At 42.1% G+C, this 19,338-nt stretch overlaps 1 protein-coding gene and 1 pseudogene across 6 annotated transcripts in view; one reads left to right on the forward strand and one right to left on the reverse strand.

Annotated features, from left to right (window-relative positions):
* Nucleotides 1–1,839: 1,839 nt before the first annotated feature.
* The window catches only part of LRRC49 (leucine rich repeat containing 49), a 221,804-nt gene continuing 204,305 nt past the window's right edge, over nt 1,840–19,338 (reverse strand). For 5 of the 6 annotated variants that reach the window (XM_059658507.1, XM_059658518.1, XM_059658535.1 and 2 more), the window contains 2 exons: nt 9,715–9,868; nt 1,840–2,498 (listed from right to left, as the gene is read on the reverse strand). In XM_059658507.1, coding sequence (XP_059514490.1) covers nt 2,295–2,498; nt 9,715–9,868 — 358 coding nt within the window. In that variant the 3' untranslated portion in view covers nt 1,840–2,294. The remainder of the gene's footprint in view (nt 2,499–9,714; nt 9,869–19,338) is intronic. The other variant, XR_009447769.1, reaches the window with a different exon arrangement.
* LOC132226350 (TCF3 fusion partner-like) lies at nt 12,161–12,896 on the forward strand (annotated as a pseudogene).

Here is a 19,338-nt window from a genome sequence, read left to right on the forward strand (position 1 = left end):
AGGGCCACAATGGGTTCTTAAATTGGACTGGAGGGCCGGAACAAAAGCATGGATGGAGTGTTTGTGTGAACTAATATAAATTCAAAGTAAACATTATTACATAAAAGGGTATGGTCTTTTTGTTTGTTTTATTCATTTCAAATGGGCCGTATCGGGCCCGCGGGCCGTAGTTTGCCCGTGGCTGGTCTAGGTAGAGCCAGCAGTGCCTGTGGGCTTGCTGCCAAGTCACTGAGTGCTGACTTAGGGTTCCTTAAATTCCCAGAATAACTGAGGAGGGCCAAGAATGCATGCACATGTGAGGGTCAAGTCCCTTTAGCAAAAGGGATGAGAGGGGTGAGGGAGGAGAGGCGAAACATTAAGGAAGCGAGACAGATTCCTTATTAAGCTGCCAGTCCGTTCACCAGCCAGCCCTAGAGCCAGCAGCAGTCCCTGCACTGCTGAGCAGTCACGAGTTCTTGCCTTTCCTATTCACTAGAAGCCCACAGCATGGTATTCTTATTCTTGCTCAGCATTGCTCTCAAGGTGGGGCCTCATTTCTATGTCAAACAAGATATAAACTCAGGAGAGAGCACCCTTTACTAGCCAGATGAGAGGTCCATGTGTTTCAATTTAAAGACTGAAGGATCATCAAGAAACGCTAATAGCTTTTCCTGTCCTGGGGCACCAATTCTGTGGTTCAACTTGTAGCTAGAAGAATAATAGCTCCATTTATTGGCTGTTTGCTGTGTGCCAGGCATTATACTAACCGCTTTAAATGCATTCTATCTCATGTGATCCTCACAATATTATGAGGTGGGCACTGGTATGAGGAAACAGGTCCAGATTGGTTGCAAACTCTGAAGATGGTAGCTCAAATGTCAAGATACAAACCCAGGACTGTGTGACTTAAAAAGCCACATTCTGGCCTGGCCTGTGTGGCTCAGTGGTTGAGTGTCGACCCGCACACCAAGAGGACACAGATGCCCGGGTTGTGGGCCCAATCCCCAGTCGGGGGCAGCAGGGGGCAGCTGATCAATGTTCTCTCTCATCAATGTTTCTCTCTCTCTCTCTCTCTCTCTCTCTCTCTCTCTAACCCCTCCCTCTCTGTGAAACAATTTAAAAACATATTTTAAAAAAGCCACCTTCTGAAACATGATGCTGACCCCTAACCTCGAGCACTCCTTTCTGGGGGAGGAGGACCAAGAGCTCTTACAGATGTGGGGCGCGAGCTGCAGCAGCAGCTTGCCTGCTTCCTTCCAGCATTTCGGTTTGACTTTGTTGTCCTCTCTCATTCTTGTTCCACATCTTGGTAGGCCTGCTGCCAGTTAGCAGCTGCTAGGCGAAATCTGAGCAAATTGGAGAAGTACCATTTACTGACCTGTGAGATCATTTTCTAACATGGTCCCATCTCTAGCTGCGGGAATGCACTCCAGCCAGCCTCCTGAGTGGCACAAACATGGACAAACCCCAGCTTACCACCTGTTTCCTCGTTTGGTCTTTAAATGAAATTGGAACCGTTCACCTGTAAATCCCTACTACTTCTGGGGTACAGGTACACAGCCTGCTGGAAAAAGAGCCCAAAAATAGCTAACAGTAGAAGGAAACACCTTTCAGAGAAGCCGAATTGAAACTGCATTTCACGTTCACGAAGGATCCCTTAAGACAAAGCATTTTCTTCCTGCTGGTTTTGACTCATTTTTGTATTTCCTGCCCCCAGTGGCCCTCGGATATCCTGTGGTGTCCCCAGGGAATGCACCTAGATGAGGGCCTCTTCCCACCTGAGTGAAGAGAAGGCTCCGACTCAGCTGAAGGGGAACTATACAAGAAAATGACAATTCTGACGGAATAATGAGGCAAACATACTTTGTTTACTAATTTATTAATACGTTTAATAATAAACTTATATAAAATAACATATTTTTGGCTTTGAAATCATGACATAAAACAGAAAGGCAAATAATTGGAAATTATCGGCTGAAAGATGGTAGAAGCAACTCATGCTGAACCTGAGTAACACTCCAGCCGGGCTGGCGGCAGCAGGGAGCACCAGCCCAGCAGGAGGGGAGCGCAGTGCTGTTCCCAGCCAAGCTGGCTCTGCGCCTGCTCAGCTCCCTGCCGTGGTCTGGTCACCGCATACAGGAAACTGGGCTTGCCTCTCTCTGTTCCTTCTTTCCGTCCTGACTTGAGCTACTACGAGAATAGTGATGCATCCTAGTTTGTAGGATAGTGTTGTTTTCTTAACTTGTTTGAACTACACGTTTTCGACCTTCAAGAACAAAAAACTGCTAAAATCAACTGTAACTATAAAGCCATTTCTATTTTTGGTCAGCTATCTGCTGTAGGCAAAGCTTCATGTAGGAATTTTTGTTGCGAGTTTCCAAGACTGCATCCCTAACAAGCTCGATGAACATCTGTGGCCAAAGCTTCTGCAAGGCCTCTTTTTTCATGCTGATCTCTGTGGCTTCCTTCACAAGGTCCTCTATGTAAATTTTGCAGAATTTCTTTTTTTCCTTTGTTTCCTGTTAAAAAAAGGAAAATCTGCACTGAATCATAATTAACCCAAAAGCTAAAGCAACAATGAGCCGAACCAGAGAAACCTGAATACTTTCCCTTCCTCTCTCTCTAAAAATCAATAAAAACATATATTTTTTAAAAAGATAAAGTTCTAGTAATAGGGTGAAAAAATGTTATAGTAATTTAGGCATAATAAAAATTTAAAGAAGTTTTGGATTATGTATCTTAAATAATTTATACATAATACAAATAGAAACAAACTTTTCATAATTGGCATAGTGCAATTTTTGGTGCTTTAAAGTTTTCTGCTATAGTTTCTTCCATTACTTCTTCACAAACATATTGATACAGAAATGTATCTGCTATAATAACCTAGTAACTGTGTTTGAAAGCATTTTCATTTCATCTCTTCTCTCCTCTAAGCCAATTACTCTGCATCTCCATGTAGTGACTCTAAAACTCGTCAGGTGTCTGCCAGCACACCCCCTCTGCCCATCCAGAATGATCCTGCTAAGAAGCACATTAGCAATACCTCTCTTGTCATGACTGTTAAGGAGTTGTTGCTCTTTGAATAATGCTCTTCCCATTCTCAAATGCTTTCAGATACTTATGTTTTTCTATCCCACAATATCCCTGTGTGGTTCATAAAGCAAGTCCAATTTTATAAGTCCAATCCTGATGAGATGAATTACATACAATCTTGTTTATATTATTTTATTGAACTAAAATGTTGTTGTCATGAAGATGGTTAGAGGGAAAAAGTAGGCCAGCAGTGGGATTTGTTATAAAGTGATTTTAACTATAATGACATTGTATTGGGATTTAATCCATATCTCCATTTTATAAATAGGAAACTAAGGTCAATAGAAGTTGAGAAACTTGATCAGGATCAGATATCATCTACTACTATTTGCCTAGGGAAATCTCTAACCTAGTCCTTGAAGAAACTGCGGTCTAGTTGGAGAGATGGCCTAAGCATATAAAAAGCTAGCTTAAAAAGACGAAACAGTAAGTAAGTGCTGAATGAGATACTGAGACAGCAGATACAACCAGTGTTCTGAGAAGAAAGCCCTTTTGCACTAGGTGGTCAAGCAGACTTCGGAGAGCGGCATGATACACTGTGACCCAAAGTCAGGAACCAGGGGTCTGAGTTCTGGAAGCAGCTCCGTCAGTAACTTTCCATGTGATCCGGTTACCAGTTTGCCTCATCTGTCTAAGGACAGGATTGGATTCTAGAGTCCCTTTCAGCTCTCTGATTCGACATCCATCATAAATCTTTTTTAGAATGAATCAGGAGAATGGATGGGCAATTACCAACCGACAGAATTATGCATGTCATATGTATTATTGTACATGTCATATGTACAATGAAAGGGTCTGCCTACTTTCATTTGTGAGGAACTCATTTCAATGAACTCCCCCAGTATGTACAGAAGAGAGTGTGAGCACTTTATGCTATAGAGATTTAAAATTTTTTTTTCAAGAAGTGGAGAGGGAGAATATATGGTATACGTGAAGGAATGCTGGGTTGTGAGTCAAGAGAGAGTGATGAAGGGACTAGAGTAAGATCTATCAGTGGTAGAATCAGGGGCCCAAATCTAAGTCTCCTGGTGGCCTAATGTTCTTTTCCAAAATATCATGTGACTTCATATTCATTCTTTTCCTTTGGTATTTCTCAAAACAGGAGTCAACGTTCCCTGTCTTTACTTCTTCTTGCTTATTTATGATCAAACTACTTTAATCAAGACTTTGCTTTTATGACTCCTTTGAAACGATTTCTGTTACACACACACACACACAGACATACACACACACACACCAAAAAAAAAACCACAAAAAAACCCACAAACCAAATAAACCCCAATGACCTTGATTGCCAAATTTATCAATATTTTTTTTCTTTCTAGTTTGTGCCCTTGGTGTGTTAGAGAAAATCTTAGCTTACCCAACCAAGGTCATAAAGATTTTTCACCTTTTAAAGAAATGAGAACTTATTTTTTTTTTTTTTTGCTTTTCATACTTGGATTTTTATTTAATCTGGATTTAATTTTTGCTGTATGGTATAAAGTACGGTCAGTACCATTTATTATGCAGTCTGTCTACACTAGTCTGCAAAACTTGTTGTCTGTATAAAGATTCTCCATACGCATGGGATAATTCTGGTTCTATTTTGTGCACAGGCCTATTGTCTATTCCTACACTGCCTTCGTTACTATGCTGTATAATAATACTTGCTGTCTGGTGAGGGAAGTTCTCCCACTTTTACTCTTGTGTATTTTAGGTCTATCAGGTAATATTTTAAGAAACTGCTCTATCAGATAACTTTTATGATAAAATGCTGAATTTCCATAAATAACTGTCCACATTTTAATAAAAGCTGCCTTATAGTTATGGGTAGATTTAGGAAGAATTGACATTTTTATCATGTAAAAAGTTTCTGTCTAGCCCAGCTGGCATGGCTCAATGGTTGAGGAAATCATGGTTCGATTCCCGGTCAGGGCACATGTCCGGGCTGCAGGCTCGATCCCCAGTTGGGGGCGGGCAGCAGGTAGCTGATCAATGATTCTCTCTCATCATTGATGCTTCTATCTCTCTCTCTTTTTTCCTCTCTGAAATCAATAAAAATATATTTTTAAAAAGTTTCAGTCCATGAACATTGTCTATTTAATGCTTCTTTGGTGTCTTTCTATAAAAGTTCACAATTTCATTGAAACCTCCATAAAGGACTTAAACATATTTTATTATTCATGCCTACAACATTTGCTTTGGTGGTAAATGGTACATTATTTGAAATTAGTTTTTGAATAAATAATACAACCTAGATTAAATAATTGACGCCTTTCCTAAAAGCTCTTTATCATTTAAATAGATCGTTGCAAACTATTTTTTGTCATTTATCTTTCCTTATTTTATCCCCCTGAAGGTCTTTCTCATCCTAATGATACACATTAATTTTCCATTTCCTGTATAATTCTTATGCTTTCATTATAAACTTTTAAATCTCTGATCCATTGGGAATTTATGCTGGTGTAAGACATAATGACCAAATCCTGTTACCCTCCTCAGTTTCATAATTATTCTCAAATCATTTATTGGATAGCCCACCTAACCAGTTTGAGATTATTCTTTATCATGTGATAAAGTCTCTTTTGTATTTAGATATACACTTGACTTTTCATCCTATCCCATTAGTCCATGTCTTCATGCCATCTTGTCTGAGCTGGCGTAAGACTGTACCCTGCCCTGACGCCGAGCAGTGCTGGGCTTCTTCTTCAGAGTCTTTATGGCTGTGAGTTATCCTCCCAGATGTACTGCAGCATCAACACACCTCAATGTAAAATGTTTCTATTTTTATTGGAATCACATTAAATCTGTAAATTAACTTAAGGAAAATTAGCATTTAACTTTAGGTCCTTCTTATCCAAAACGTGGTAAGTTTTTTCATTTGCATAAATCTTTTGTATACTTCATTAATGTTTTAAAGTGTACTTCAGATAGTTCTTGCATATTTATTAATTAGTTTCTTACTAGGTATTGTATCTTTTTGTGCTGTTACTATGGGTCTTTCCTCCAATGTATTTACTTTTTCGTTGTTATTTATATATATGGAAGTTGTTGATTCTTGCTCCATTACTGAATTTTCTTACAGTTTTTTATAGTTTCTCAATTAATTCTCTTGACATTCCCAGGTATTCAATAATATTTGAAAATAATAAATTCACTCTCTTCTTGTTAAGTTACCAAAGATTTCTTTCTCTGGTCTAACTGTATTATTTGCTTTGATAAATAATAATAATGGTGATATTGGACATTCTTGTCTTGATACTGACTTCAATAAAGCATTGGTGTTTATTGCTGTGCACAGATCACCTCAAACTTGGTGGCTTAAAACAACACACATCTATTATCTCACAAGTTTCCATGCGTCAGTCCAGGCATGGCTGAGCTTGAGGTCCTGCTCAGGACGTCAGAAGGAGTTGTCCTTAAGCTTGGAGCCCTCTTCTAAGCTCAAGTAGTTGTGGCAGAATTCACATCCTTCCAGTTGTTGGACTGAAGTTTTATTTTCTTGCTGGCTGTCAGCAGGCAGCTGCTCTCTAGAAACTTCTCACAGTTCTTTTCCATGTGACCTTCTCAAAATATGGGGGCTTATTACTTTAAGGCCTATAGGAGAATCTCTCAGGGAAATCTTGCATCCCCTTTTAAATGACTGCCTGATTAGGTCAGGCTCATCCAGGATCATCTATTTTTACTAGCTCAAGGTCAACTAATTAGGGATCTTAATTATATCTGCACAATTCCCTTATCCTTGCCATATTCCACTGGTCAGAAGCAAGTCAGAGGTTTTACCTGCACTCAGGGGAGGATATAATTCAAGAGTGTGAATGCCAGGGGATGGGAATCGTGGAGGCCCTCTCAGTCAGAATTCTGCTTCCACTAATGCAAATGTTCCTAGAGCTCCCCCATCATGCATGATGTTTACTATCCAATTTCTAGTTCTTCTGTCTATCTAAAGAAAACTTAGAATGGGTGTTCAGTTATGTGAAATACCTTTTCAATACCTATAGAAATCATCCCAATTTTTCACTTTCGATCTATTAATTTGCTAGAATTGCACTTGGCTATAGTGTTTGTTATTCATTTAATGTTCTGCTGTATTCTGAGTGGTAACATTTTAAAAGGATTTTTGCAACATTAATATTCTTAGGTACCTGGTCTGGCTTTTCTTTTTCTGTGCAATCCTGACATAACATTTGAAATCAATGTTATCCTGGCAACCTTAAAAAAATGTAAAGATGTTCTTTATTTTTTGGTGCTTTTGAACAATTTAAAAATCACTGGAATTGTCTGCTTCTTAAACAGTTGGTAGATTTCTCTATGAAACTGTCCTTGTGTTGAATGCAGCTCTTTCATATTTTTCTAAATGTCTTTTATAGAAATTGTATTAATTTTTCACTCATTAAAACAACTGCTTTCAGGAAGAGAAGGACTCGTAATCCTGACAGCTTGGCTTTCATTTTCCTTTTTTGACACAATCAGGAAGCCCCTGGTGGCCAAAGGATTACATTCAGTCTCTTTCACGCAGCCCTCCTTCTTCCTTTCAGGCTCATCTTTTAACCATCTTCCTCAGTCTGTGCTTCAACAACACTAAACTGCTTCTAGCTCCTGGCCCTTTCCTTGTCTTCCTATACTTCCACGCCTTCTATTCCCACTGCTCTCTTTGCCAGCCTTGCCATTCCCTTTGGTATGTAGTTATTCTACCCTTTAAGACTGACACCAGGAAGCTCCTTCTTTAGAAAGCCTTCTTTGACCTGGGGCAGCCATCCCTCCTGCACTCTCTTGATATATTGATTTGTTATTATCCCTGTGTATGTCCGTCTCCACTATTAGAATGTAAGATCCATGAGGCTAATACAGGAACTTCTTATAGCCCAAGTATTACATGTGATAGGTGCTCAACATAGGATTTTTGAATGAGCAAAAGTATAAATATAGATAGAATTAAAATGAAGATTAGCTGACTAAATATTTGAAGAGTTTCTCTTTTTGACACAAAGCAGTACTAGAATCATTAAAGTTATTAGCTTAATTTGGGTAAGAATTTCTTCATAGTTAGAGTTGTTCAGTGATATACAGCTATATCATGAAGCAGTGACCTTTCCTGCACTAGAAGAATTGAAAGTAGAATCTGAACATCTTTTAGGAAGCTATAAAAATATTGTTACACAGTACACTGATTTTTCAGGTGATTTTCAAGCTATGTTCCACAGAGCCCTATGGATTCCAAGAGATGCTTGAGGATTGGGGTGAAATGCGGGGAAAGGAAAAGAACAGAAGATCCAATCAAATAAAGCTCTGAGCCCCTACTTTCCCTCTGCACAGCAGCAGCTCTGCTGTCTTGCTTTGTTTTGACATAGTGGGTTCTCAGCTGCAATACGGTTTGAATAAAGAGTCCCATAGCTGTTCAAAACACACACATTTGAAAACTACTTGCCTATTTCACTTCAAATTTTATATATCTATGATACCTATTCTATATCTATATCTAGATTTGGATCTAGACGATGTATCTATGTACGTAATTTTATATATAGTGCCTTGCACATAAGTCATAGGTGCTCAATCAATGCTACCTGATCTTTTTCTCTTATTCTTTTGCCCATTAGTTCCCTCAAAATCTCTTGTAGAATCAATCTAACATTCTATTGTTAATTAGATGACTTGTTTCCTCAGCTTTTTTATGGGCTCCATCAAGGCAGAAACTGCATGCTTTTCTTCTTTGCAGCTCATGTAGCACCCTAACATTGCATTCCCCCAATAAACCTCTGAACTCTTTGCCTTTGTAGTTACAGTGAAAACAGAACAGGTCAAAATTATATTATATGATTAAGAATACAGAAGTTCTTTGGTTGAAGCATTACCAATGGACACAAAACTAGGGGGGTGGGGGCATGTGCGGGGGGGGGGGGGGAGTGGCCAGGGAGAGTTCAATGGAGGAAAAAAATATTCTAATAGCTATGTCCAGGCCAGGGGGTGGGGTACTTGAAATATCAGGGGACCACTCTGTAAAATATGTGATTATCTAAACACACACACACACACACACACACACACACACACACACACACACACAGAATACAGAAGTTAATTGTGTAGAAGATTGAAAGAAGTGAATTAAAACACCTAGGACTCAAGCAAAGGGAACAGAAATGTGTCCCCTGCCAGTCTGGCATGAGCTAGTTAAGTATCCACAGCAAGCCCTATATCTCTTTCCTTTTAAGTAGGACCTTTGGTCCTCCTTGGGTCTAGATTTTTTATACAGATTTATTTCTTTTTTGTTTGTCTATTAAATTTATTGGGGCGACATTGGTCAATATGAACATATAGGTTTCAGGTGTAGGTTTCTATGCTATAAAGATCTGTATATTGTACTGTGTAACCACCACCCAAAGTCAAATATTCTCTAGTCACCATTCAAATTTCTTTTGAAGATTCTTTTTCTGCAGAAATAAAGATATTGGAACTATGGGCTCTAATCTTCTTCCCAATGCCATGGTGCCTACTTTCCCCACCTCTGTATATTTAAGGTTGGCTAACATTCCAGACAGTAACAACACTAAAAGGTTATCTTGACTGTTTGAGGGAGAAATGTACAACCTCCAAGTCCTAAGCTATGTGATATACACCCAGGCACTAGATTCCAAAAATCAATGGTAGTTTTACCTCTAGCTTTTCATTATAAAAGTCTCTTGTGGTATAATTTAGCATAGCACGATTTGTATTTTCTCCTACAAATCTTTTGCTATCATTATTTTCTTCATTAACAATACCATGTTTTTTCCCCTTGGTTTCTTGTAGATAGCGGAATTGCTTCTTCCTGCAGAAAGACAGTAGAGAGATATAGAGTTACTTAAGAGATGTATTAACATATGTCCATTTTTTGTTGTTGATTTTAGAGGGGAATGTATACTCTTTTGAATGTTTTATGAGATTGAGTTAATTATTTCCTTGAGCTCAGTTCAGTACTCCAATCTTTCTACTAATTAAGCTATTCAACACAAATTCTTGTTTCATAACTACCAATCATCAATACAAACATGTCTCAAGAATTTCTAAAGTGAAAAAGACTCGACATTAAAAAAATCAATACAAAAATTAAGTAATCACAGAGCACAAAACAACCCAATTAAAGATGTAGTAGACCAAACTTTCAAAGTCTTTATATTCCATAAAACATGCTAGTTACCCTCTTATAAAGCACACAAATACCTCATAATCCCACTATGAAGCTCAGTAGTATTATAAATAGCTAGAATATGAAATGGGATACTGGTTTAAGTTCAGACAAAATCAAAACAAAAACTTCCAACTATTAGCATATCAGTTCCAGATCTCAGTAGGAGGTAAATAATGAGAGAGGAGCCTCAATTGATTAAGAAGAAGAACGTAAGTGGTGCTCATAATATCACTTACAGACCCATAAACCTAATGCAGAGGACTCCAACTCATCCTCCATGAAAGTTGCTTCTGGTTTCCACCACTTGCAGTGGTTCTCAACCTTCCTAATGCCGCGACCCTTTAATACAGTTCCTCAAGTTGTGGTGAACCCCAACCATAAAATTATTTTCGTTACTACTTCATAACTGTAATTTTGCTATTGTTATGAATTGTAATGTAAATATCTGATATGCAGGATGTATTTTCAGGGGTCGCGACCCACAGGTTGAGAACCACTGATAGAGTGTCTATACATGAAGTGATATTACTACTTTACTGTGAACTTGAGACTGGGAGCAGAAGAAAAATATTTCTTTTAAAATTTCTTCCATTTTCCAATTTAAAAGTGTATGACAAACATTTGAGAAATTGTAAGGAATACAAATTTTTGAACAGTATAAAGAAATAGATAAAGTCACTCATAAATCTATAGCACATAAATATATATATATATATATATATATATATATATATATATATATATATATCCTTCCTATCTAATAAAAGAGAAAAATGGTAATTGGCGCACGACGATACCCTTTTCATTGGCTAATCAGGGCTATATGCAAATTAACTGCCAACTAAGACTGGCAGTTAACTGCCAACATAGGCGCAATGCTGGGAGGCGAAAGGGGAAGGAGGGAAGAAGCTGCCTGCCACTGACTGCAATCGGAAACCCAGGCGGCAGCCAAGAGCCAGAGAACCGAGCTGCCTTTGCTCGGAGAAGCCAGGCCTCCTTTGCCGGCTTCTGTGATAAGAGAACCTGGCTGCCTTTGCCAGCCCTGGGCCAGTAATGGGAGAAGCTGGGTGGGGCAGGGAAGAGGCGGATGTCTGCCTGGCTTCTCAGATCACTGATTACCAGTGATGGGAGAACACCCAGAGGCGGGGCCAGAGGCCAGGCTGCATAGCTGCCTGGGGACACCATCTGGACCCCAGGGGCGACGCAGCCAGGCCCCAGAAGGAGACCCAGAAGGTGACCCAGGCGCTGGGGCTGCGTTGCCGCTGGGGCACGCGATCCGGTCCCCCGGGGGCGAAGCAGCCAGGCCCCAGAAGGAGACCCAGGGCCCGGGGCTGAGTTGCAGCTGTGGTACGCAATCCAGTGCCTGGGCTGAGGAGACCCAGAAGGAGACCCAGGCGCCGGGGCTGTTTTTGCCGCTGGGGCACGCAATCCGGTGCCCAGGCTGAGGAGACCCGGGGCCCGGGGCTGCGTCGCAGCTGGGGCACGCCATCCGGTCCGGGGGCGATACAGCCAGGCCCCAGAAGGAGACCCAGGCACCAGGGCTGTATCGCTGCTGGGGCACGCGATCCAGTACCTGGGCTGAGGAGACCCAGAAGGAGACCCAGGGGCCTCGCAAGAGGAGAGTCTCCATGGTCAGATGGCGTGGTGTCGGGACAGGAATAAAGACCCGAGGTGACTCAGATGCCTGGCCACAGGGTTAGACCAGCCAGCAGGGCCTTTCAGTTGGGACTGGGGTGGGGGTGGGGCGAGGGAGGCAAGCCAGAAATAGAGAACTACAACTCCCAGGAGGCTTAGCGGCCAGGGCCTGGGTGCCTGGCTGTGAAATCCAATGGGCTGTAGTTTCGCAAGCCACTTTAAACTAGAGGCTTGCAAGGTTGGAAGTTCTGCATCGGGAGCCAGGGAGAAATGGAGCTGGAGCAGAGAGAGGGGTCCATGGCAGCGGTGGGCTTTGAGGAGTTCTCAGCACCTCCCGGCTGGGAGCTGGCGCTGCCTCCGCTGAAGGTGGTCACATCCTGGAGAGCGAGCTTGAGACCGAAGTGGAGTTCCTGTCTGGGGGTCTGGGCAGCTCCAGCCTCCAGGAGCGAGATGAAGAGGAGGAGGCAGCCTGAGGCCAGCAAGGGTGGCGCCAACAGGAACTCAATCGCAGGAAGTACCAGGCGCTGGATCGGCGCTTCAGGGAGATTGAGCAGGCGAAGGAGCGGGTCCTGAACAGGTTCCATCAGATATAGAGGATAACATGGAGACTCCAGCAGGAGCAGAGGTTCCTCATGAAGGTGCTGGACTCCTACGGTGACAACTACCAGGCCAGCCAGTTCACCATCTTACTGGAGGACGAGGGCAGCCAGGGCAGAGACGCCCCCAACCCAGGCAATGCTGAGAACGAACCTCCAGAGAAAGAGGGGCTGTCCCCGCCCAGGAGGACGCCAGCGCCCACAGAAGCCAGCAGCCCGGCCCCTGGCGAGGGGCCCAGCAGTTGGAAGAGGCGGCGAGTGCCATAGGAAGGGCACTGGGCAGGAGTCCCGCTGACTCCGGAGCTGGCCCCGTGCAGATAAAGGTGGAGGAAGACTTTGGCTTCTAAGCCCTCGAGGCTCTGGACTTAAGTTGGGTTTCTCGGGGACCAGACAAGCTGCTGCCCTACCCCACCCTAGCCAGCTCCCCCTTTGACTGACCCCCCAATAAATGGACCCGATGCAAAAAAAAAAAAAAAAAGCTTATAGAGGCATGTTTATAGGATCAAATAGTATAAATATAGATGTAACAGGACAATAAAAAGAGAACCTGGCTATGATGATAACCTGAATGCTGCCTCTGTGTCATTCCTTCTTTGGGAACCCCTGGACCTGCTGGGGCTGGACCCCAACATTCCTCTTCTTATAAGGACTTCAGTGAGATGGGCTAAGGGTCCCACTGGAACTGCCACAATTTAATGTAATCCCCTCTTTAAAGATCTTATCTCCATATACAGGTACATTCTGAGGTTCTGGGGATTAGGATTTTAACATACATTTTGTTGATTACCCAAATCAGCCCTTAACAACCAGCATGTTTCAGAAAGTAGATTCCTACAGGGTTATTTACCAAACATTCAGAAGTATTTTTAAAAGAGCTAAGCCCCTCGCCCACCGTGTGGGCCCCTCCCAGTGAAGAGCGAAGGCCTGGGTTCCAGGCACCGGAGGAAAACTGGTGCCAGCAGCCAGGGGAAGGGGCCCCCAAGGGGCCCCAGATTGCGAGAGGGCACAGGGTGGGCTGAGGGACCCACCCGAGTACACAAATTTTTGTGCACCGGGCCTCTAGTATATATATAAATCTATAACATTGTTCACATTTGACATATTTCTTTTTAGGCCTTTTCTATAAATTTTTGTAAAATGTTAAAATCATATTAAACATCCAATTCTGTACACTGGTTTTCACTTAATGCTATACAAGAAATTTTCTCCATGTCATTAAAAATTAATAATTTTGCCCTGGTCTATGTGGCTCAGTTGGCTGGAGCATCGTCCCATGCACAGAAGGGTCGCAGATTCGATTCCCAGTTAGGGCACATACCCAGGTTGCAGTAGGGCGCGTACTGGAGGCAACCGATGAATGTTTCTCTCTCGCATAGATGTTTATCTCTTTCTCTCTCCCTCTCTCGCTCTCCCTTTCTCTCTCTCTAAACATATTTTTAAAATTTAATAATTTAATGAATATATAAAATCAATTATTATGTAGAACACAATTTACCTAATCAATCATTTTTATTGGATATTTAGATAGTATAATACTCTTACCTTTAAAAAGAAAAAAGGTCTTTATCTGCATTTATTTTCTTTATTAATTTTTAATTACAAGAGCAATGTAAACATACATTTTATATCACTTTTATTAGTCTTTTCAAATGATCAACTTTTCATTAATTCTGTTTTTAATGTCATTATTTCTTTAACTCTTCAGAATTATTTGCTGTTCTCTAATTTCTTTAGAGACAATGTTTAGCTCATTCATTTTCAGGCTTTATTCTTTCCTATGACATTCATTTCAGGGCTAAAATGTTCCATTTAGCACCATGGTAACTTGATCCCATAAGTTTTGAAATATTGTATTTTTATTATATTTCATTTCAAAGTAGTTTCAAATTTCCATTATGAAACTGTCTTTAATCTGTGGGTTATTTATAAGTGTTCCTTAATTTGAATCTGTTGACTTTTGCTTTACAAATAGTATTTGGTTAATTTTTATAAATATTCCATGTAAGCTTGAAAATAATGTACAATCTACAGTTGTTCAGGGCAACGTTCTCTAAATGTCCATTAAGTCAAATTGTAAATCATGTCGTTCAACTATTTCATTTTTTTCTATTAATTGCACAGAGGTATATGAAAATTTCTCAAAGTAATGTGGATTTGCAGTGCTGTCAACTTTTGGCTTATACATTTTTAAGGCTATGCTGATGGATGCATACAGATTAAATTAGCAGATTTATCATTATATTCCTGGTGAACTGAACCTATTATTTTGAAATGGTCCCCTTTATATTTCTACTAGGGGCCCGGTGCACGAAATTCATGCACTGGGTGTGTGTGTGTGGGGAGTGTCCCTCAGCCCAGCCTGCCCCCTCTCACATACTGGGAGCCCTCAGGCGTTGACCCCCATCACCCTCCAATTGCATGATCGGCCCCTTGCCCAGGCCTGACGCCTCTGACAGAGGTGTCAGGCCTGGGCAGGGGACCCTCATTTCCCCCCATCACTGGTTCTGCCCCCAGCCCAGGCCTGATGCCTCAGCCAGAGGCGTAGCCCCCCATCACCCTCCGATTGCCTGATCGGCCCCTTGCCCAGGCCTGACGCCTCCGCCAGAGGTGTCAGGCTTGGACAGGGGACCCCCATCTCCCCCCGATCACTGGCTCTGGCCCCCGCCCATGCCTGAGGCCTCTGGCCCAGGAATCATGCCTGGGCAGGGGACCCCCATCTCCCTCTGATCGCTTGCTCCACCCCCCGCCCAAGCCTGACGCCTCTGACCCAGGCTTCAGGCCTGGGCAAGGGGACCATCATATCCCCTCAATCCCCGGCTCAGCCCCCCGCCCAGGCCTGATGCCTCGGCCAGAGGAGTTGGCCCTCATCACCCTCCAATCACCAATCACCGGATCGGCCCCTTGACCAGGCCTGAGGTCTCCGGCAGAGGTGTCAGGCCTGGGCAGGGGACCCCCAGCTCCCCGCGGTGGCAGGCTCCGCCCCTGCCCAGGCCTAACGCCTCTGGCTGAGGCGTCCAGCTCGGGCAGCGGGGACCTGCAGCTGCAGCGGCCCCGCGATCGTGGGCTCCGCTTTAGGCCCAGGCAAGGGACCCCTAGCTCCTGGGACTGCCAGCTTCGACCGTGTCCAGCTCCCATCGCTGGCTCCACCCCTACTTCCTGCTATCACTGGCCAGGGCGGAAAAGGCACCTGATTCTCCGATCATGGCTGGGGGGCAGGGCAAAGGCGGCCCCAGGGCCGCCTTTGCCCTGCCCCCCAGCTCTTAGCTCCCCCCTGGGTTTCCAATCACTGTCAGTGGCAGGGGGCTTCTTCCTGCTTTCCCTTTCGCCTCCCTGCATTGTGCCTACATATGCAAATTAACCGCCATCTTGTTGGCAGTTAACTGCCAATCATAGTTGGCAGTTAATTTGCATATAGCCCTGATTAGCCAATGAAAAGGGTATCGTCGTACGCCAATTACCATTTTTCTCTTTTATTAGTGTAGATTTTTGATTTTAAACTTATCTATTTAGTCTTCAATGGCTATTCTGTTTTTATGCTGGTTAGTATTGGTGGTGGTTATTTTTCCCACTTTTTTACTTTCAAACTTTATATAACCTTATATTTCAGACGTGTCTCCTGTAATAACATATAATTGAACTTCACTTTTTTATTCAGTTTCACAATCTCTGGCTTTTAACCAGTACATCTAGTACATGTGCATTTTATCACTGAGGTGAATTGGTTATACTGATGGTCATAATAGCTTCCTTGAATGCATACCCTTTACAATGTGATTCTGCAGCTTGGTAAAGTCTACCTCCAAGTCCCTTAAATTTTGCTCTGTGAGTTGCTTTGACCAATAGAATGTGGAAAATATCAGTATATCAGTTCTTAACCTAGACCTCAAGGGGTCTTATACGATTCCACTCTCTCTTCAGACTTTGCCTCTGCCATAACAACAAATCATGTGGAGCAGAGATTTCTGCAGTATGACAGACCATGTGAGCAGAGACAAGTCCTAGTTAAGCGCCTTCTTAGACCAGCATATAGTCAGCCAACCCCCAAACAAATGATAGAGCCAGACTAGATCAGCAGTGGTGCCTGCCCAAACCACAGGGGACTACAGATGCACGAGGAACCTGGCTGAGAGCAGAAGAACCACCCAGCTGACCTGGAGACTGCGGGGAGGGGGAAGGAGGGGAGATGTGTTTTGTTTTAAGCCACTGAGTTTTGGTACAAATGTAAGTGCTAATATAGTAGTATTCGGGTTAAATTTGACATTTTCTTTCCTATTTGACTCACATGTCCCATACTTTTTTTTTATTTTTCTTCTCCCCATCTTCCCACCCCTATCCTTACTAGTCTGGAAGCTATATATTCTTTTATTCTTTGGTTACCACAGAAGCTATAATATGCACTCTTAAAGTACTGACATCTAAAGTTAATGACTGTACCTCCATCCTACGCAATACAAGAATCTAGAATACTAGGGGACTGTCTAGGGCGGGGGGATAAAATGGATACATATGTAATACCCTTTGTAATACTTTAAGCAATAAAAAAAAAAGAATCTAAAATACTATATCTCCATTAACTCTTTCCTAATATATACTACTGTTATAGTGGCATCACTATATATATATATCACTAGTTTTTTAAAAAATAATAATTTATTGATTTTTAGAAAGAGAGGGAGAGAAACATCAATGTGAGAGGGAAACACTGATTGGCTGCCTCCTGCACACCCCACAATGGGGATCGAGCCCACAACTGGGCATGTGCCCTTACGAGGAATCAAACCAGCAACCTTTTGGTGCATGGGATGATGCTCAACCAACTGAGTTACACCAGCCAGGGTTATTTCTATATTTTAAAACTCCACTATAAATTGTTATTGTTGCTTTACACAGTTAATATTCATTTAGCTTTATCCTACAAATTTAATACTTCCCTTGTTCTTGAACATAAGATCTATCTGGGATCAACAAGCTTTATTATTTTTGTTTGTTTACTGGTTGTTGGGGTTTTTTTGTTTGTTTTTTAATCCTCACCTGAGGATATTTTTCAATTGATTTTTAGAGAGAGTGGAAGAGAGAGGGAAAGACAGAGTGAAATATCAGTGTGAGAGAAACACATCAATTGGTTGCTTCCTGCACAAGCCCTGACCAGGGCCTGGGTAGGGGAGGAGCCTGCAACCAAGGTATGTGCCCTTGACCAGAGTCGAACCCAGGACCCTTTGGTCTGCAGGCTGACACTCGATCCACTGAGCCAAACCGGCTAGGGCAGTGGTCCGCAAACCGCGGCTCGCGAGCCACATGCGGTTCTTTGGCCCCTTGAGTGTGGCTCTTCCACAAAATACCACGTGCAGGCGTGCATATTCAGTGCGATTGAAACTTCATGGCCCATGTGCAGAAGTTGGTTTTTGGCCTGGGCGAGTCTATTTTGAAGAAGTGGCGTTAGAAGAAGTGGGGGGTGTCAGTCGGTGGGGCGACGGGATAGGCAAGCGCGGGGGAGGTGCGTGCAATTCATGCACAAGTTGAGGATGGAAGAGTTGGAAGAGGTCGACCTCAGTGAACGTACCTCAATCAGATTGAGGACGTTTTTAGCAAAGGCCAGCTTAGGAGTACCCTAATTAAGTTAATAACAATGTACCTACCCATATAGTTTAAGTTTAAAAAATTTGACTTTCAAAAGAAATTTCAATCGTTGTACTGTTGATATTTAGCTCTGTTGACTAATGAGTTTGCTGACCACTGGGCTAGGGCACTTTATTATTTCTTTTAGTGCAAGGATACTGGTGGGAAATCTCTTGGGTCTTGCTTTTATTATTTTGTTTTAATATGTCTATTTCATCTTCATTATTGAAGAACATTTTTGTTATATATAGAACTTCAGGTTAGCAAGTAGTTTCCTTTAGTATTTTGAGTGATATTATTTGTTATTCTATCTTGTGGCTTCCATTTTACTTCTGTTGTGAAATTATTTGTTGATGTGGATACAACAGAGAATATCCTTTACTCTCTGTTGTATGTTTCTTGAAAGTCCAATCAACATATATTAAATCTTCTAACTCACTCCATCTTAAAATTTTTTAACTGCTTTTTCTGTTCTTCTTTTTCTTTGGAATGCATTCTACAAATTCCACTAGCCTACTTCCCAATTTACTGATTTTTTTCTTTTTTCTTTTTATAACACTTATATTTCAAATTATTCCAATCAAAGGCAGATACAGACTATGTGGAGACTGAAGCATCTATAACTTTATTGTCTCTTTTTTTAACATGAATACAAAATTGTGAATATAAAACACTATTACATTTCTGAGCTTCAAATAGGCCCCAATGATTCTCCTTTCTATTGTATCTGATTGGCTGTTAAATCTCTTAAGTTTTAAAAATTTTTATTGTATTTTTCACTTATAGAATTTCCTTTGGTTTCCTTTCAGATCTGCTGGATCACTTTTTAAAATTTCTTCTTTGCTCCATATATTTTCAACCTTGTCTTTTATATCATGAAATATACTAGGCATAGTCATTTTATAATCTACTAGAGGCCCAATGCACGAAGATTCGTGCAAGAATAGGCCTTCCATCCCCTAGCTGCCAGCACCGCCTTCACTCGGGGTGAAGCCGCCTTTCCGCCTTTGCTCTGGCCCAGAGCTGCCTTTCCACCTTCCCACACTGCCCAGAGGCCCTGAGCGGCTGGGGTGGTGTGAAACGCCTGCATCGTCACCATGGTGACAACGCAAGCATCCTGCCTGCCCTGCCCCCTGCCGCTTGGCACATGCGCACTGCCCACAGGCCTGCCATCTTTGTCAGGTTAATTTGCATACTCACTCCTGATTAGCTGGTGGGTGTCGTGAAGGGACGGTCAATTTACATCTTTCTCTTTTATTAGTG

Source organism: Myotis daubentonii, chromosome 1, assembly GCF_963259705.1.
Source record: "Myotis daubentonii chromosome 1, mMyoDau2.1, whole genome shotgun sequence".
Lineage (NCBI taxonomy): Eukaryota > Metazoa > Chordata > Mammalia > Chiroptera > Vespertilionidae > Myotis > Myotis daubentonii.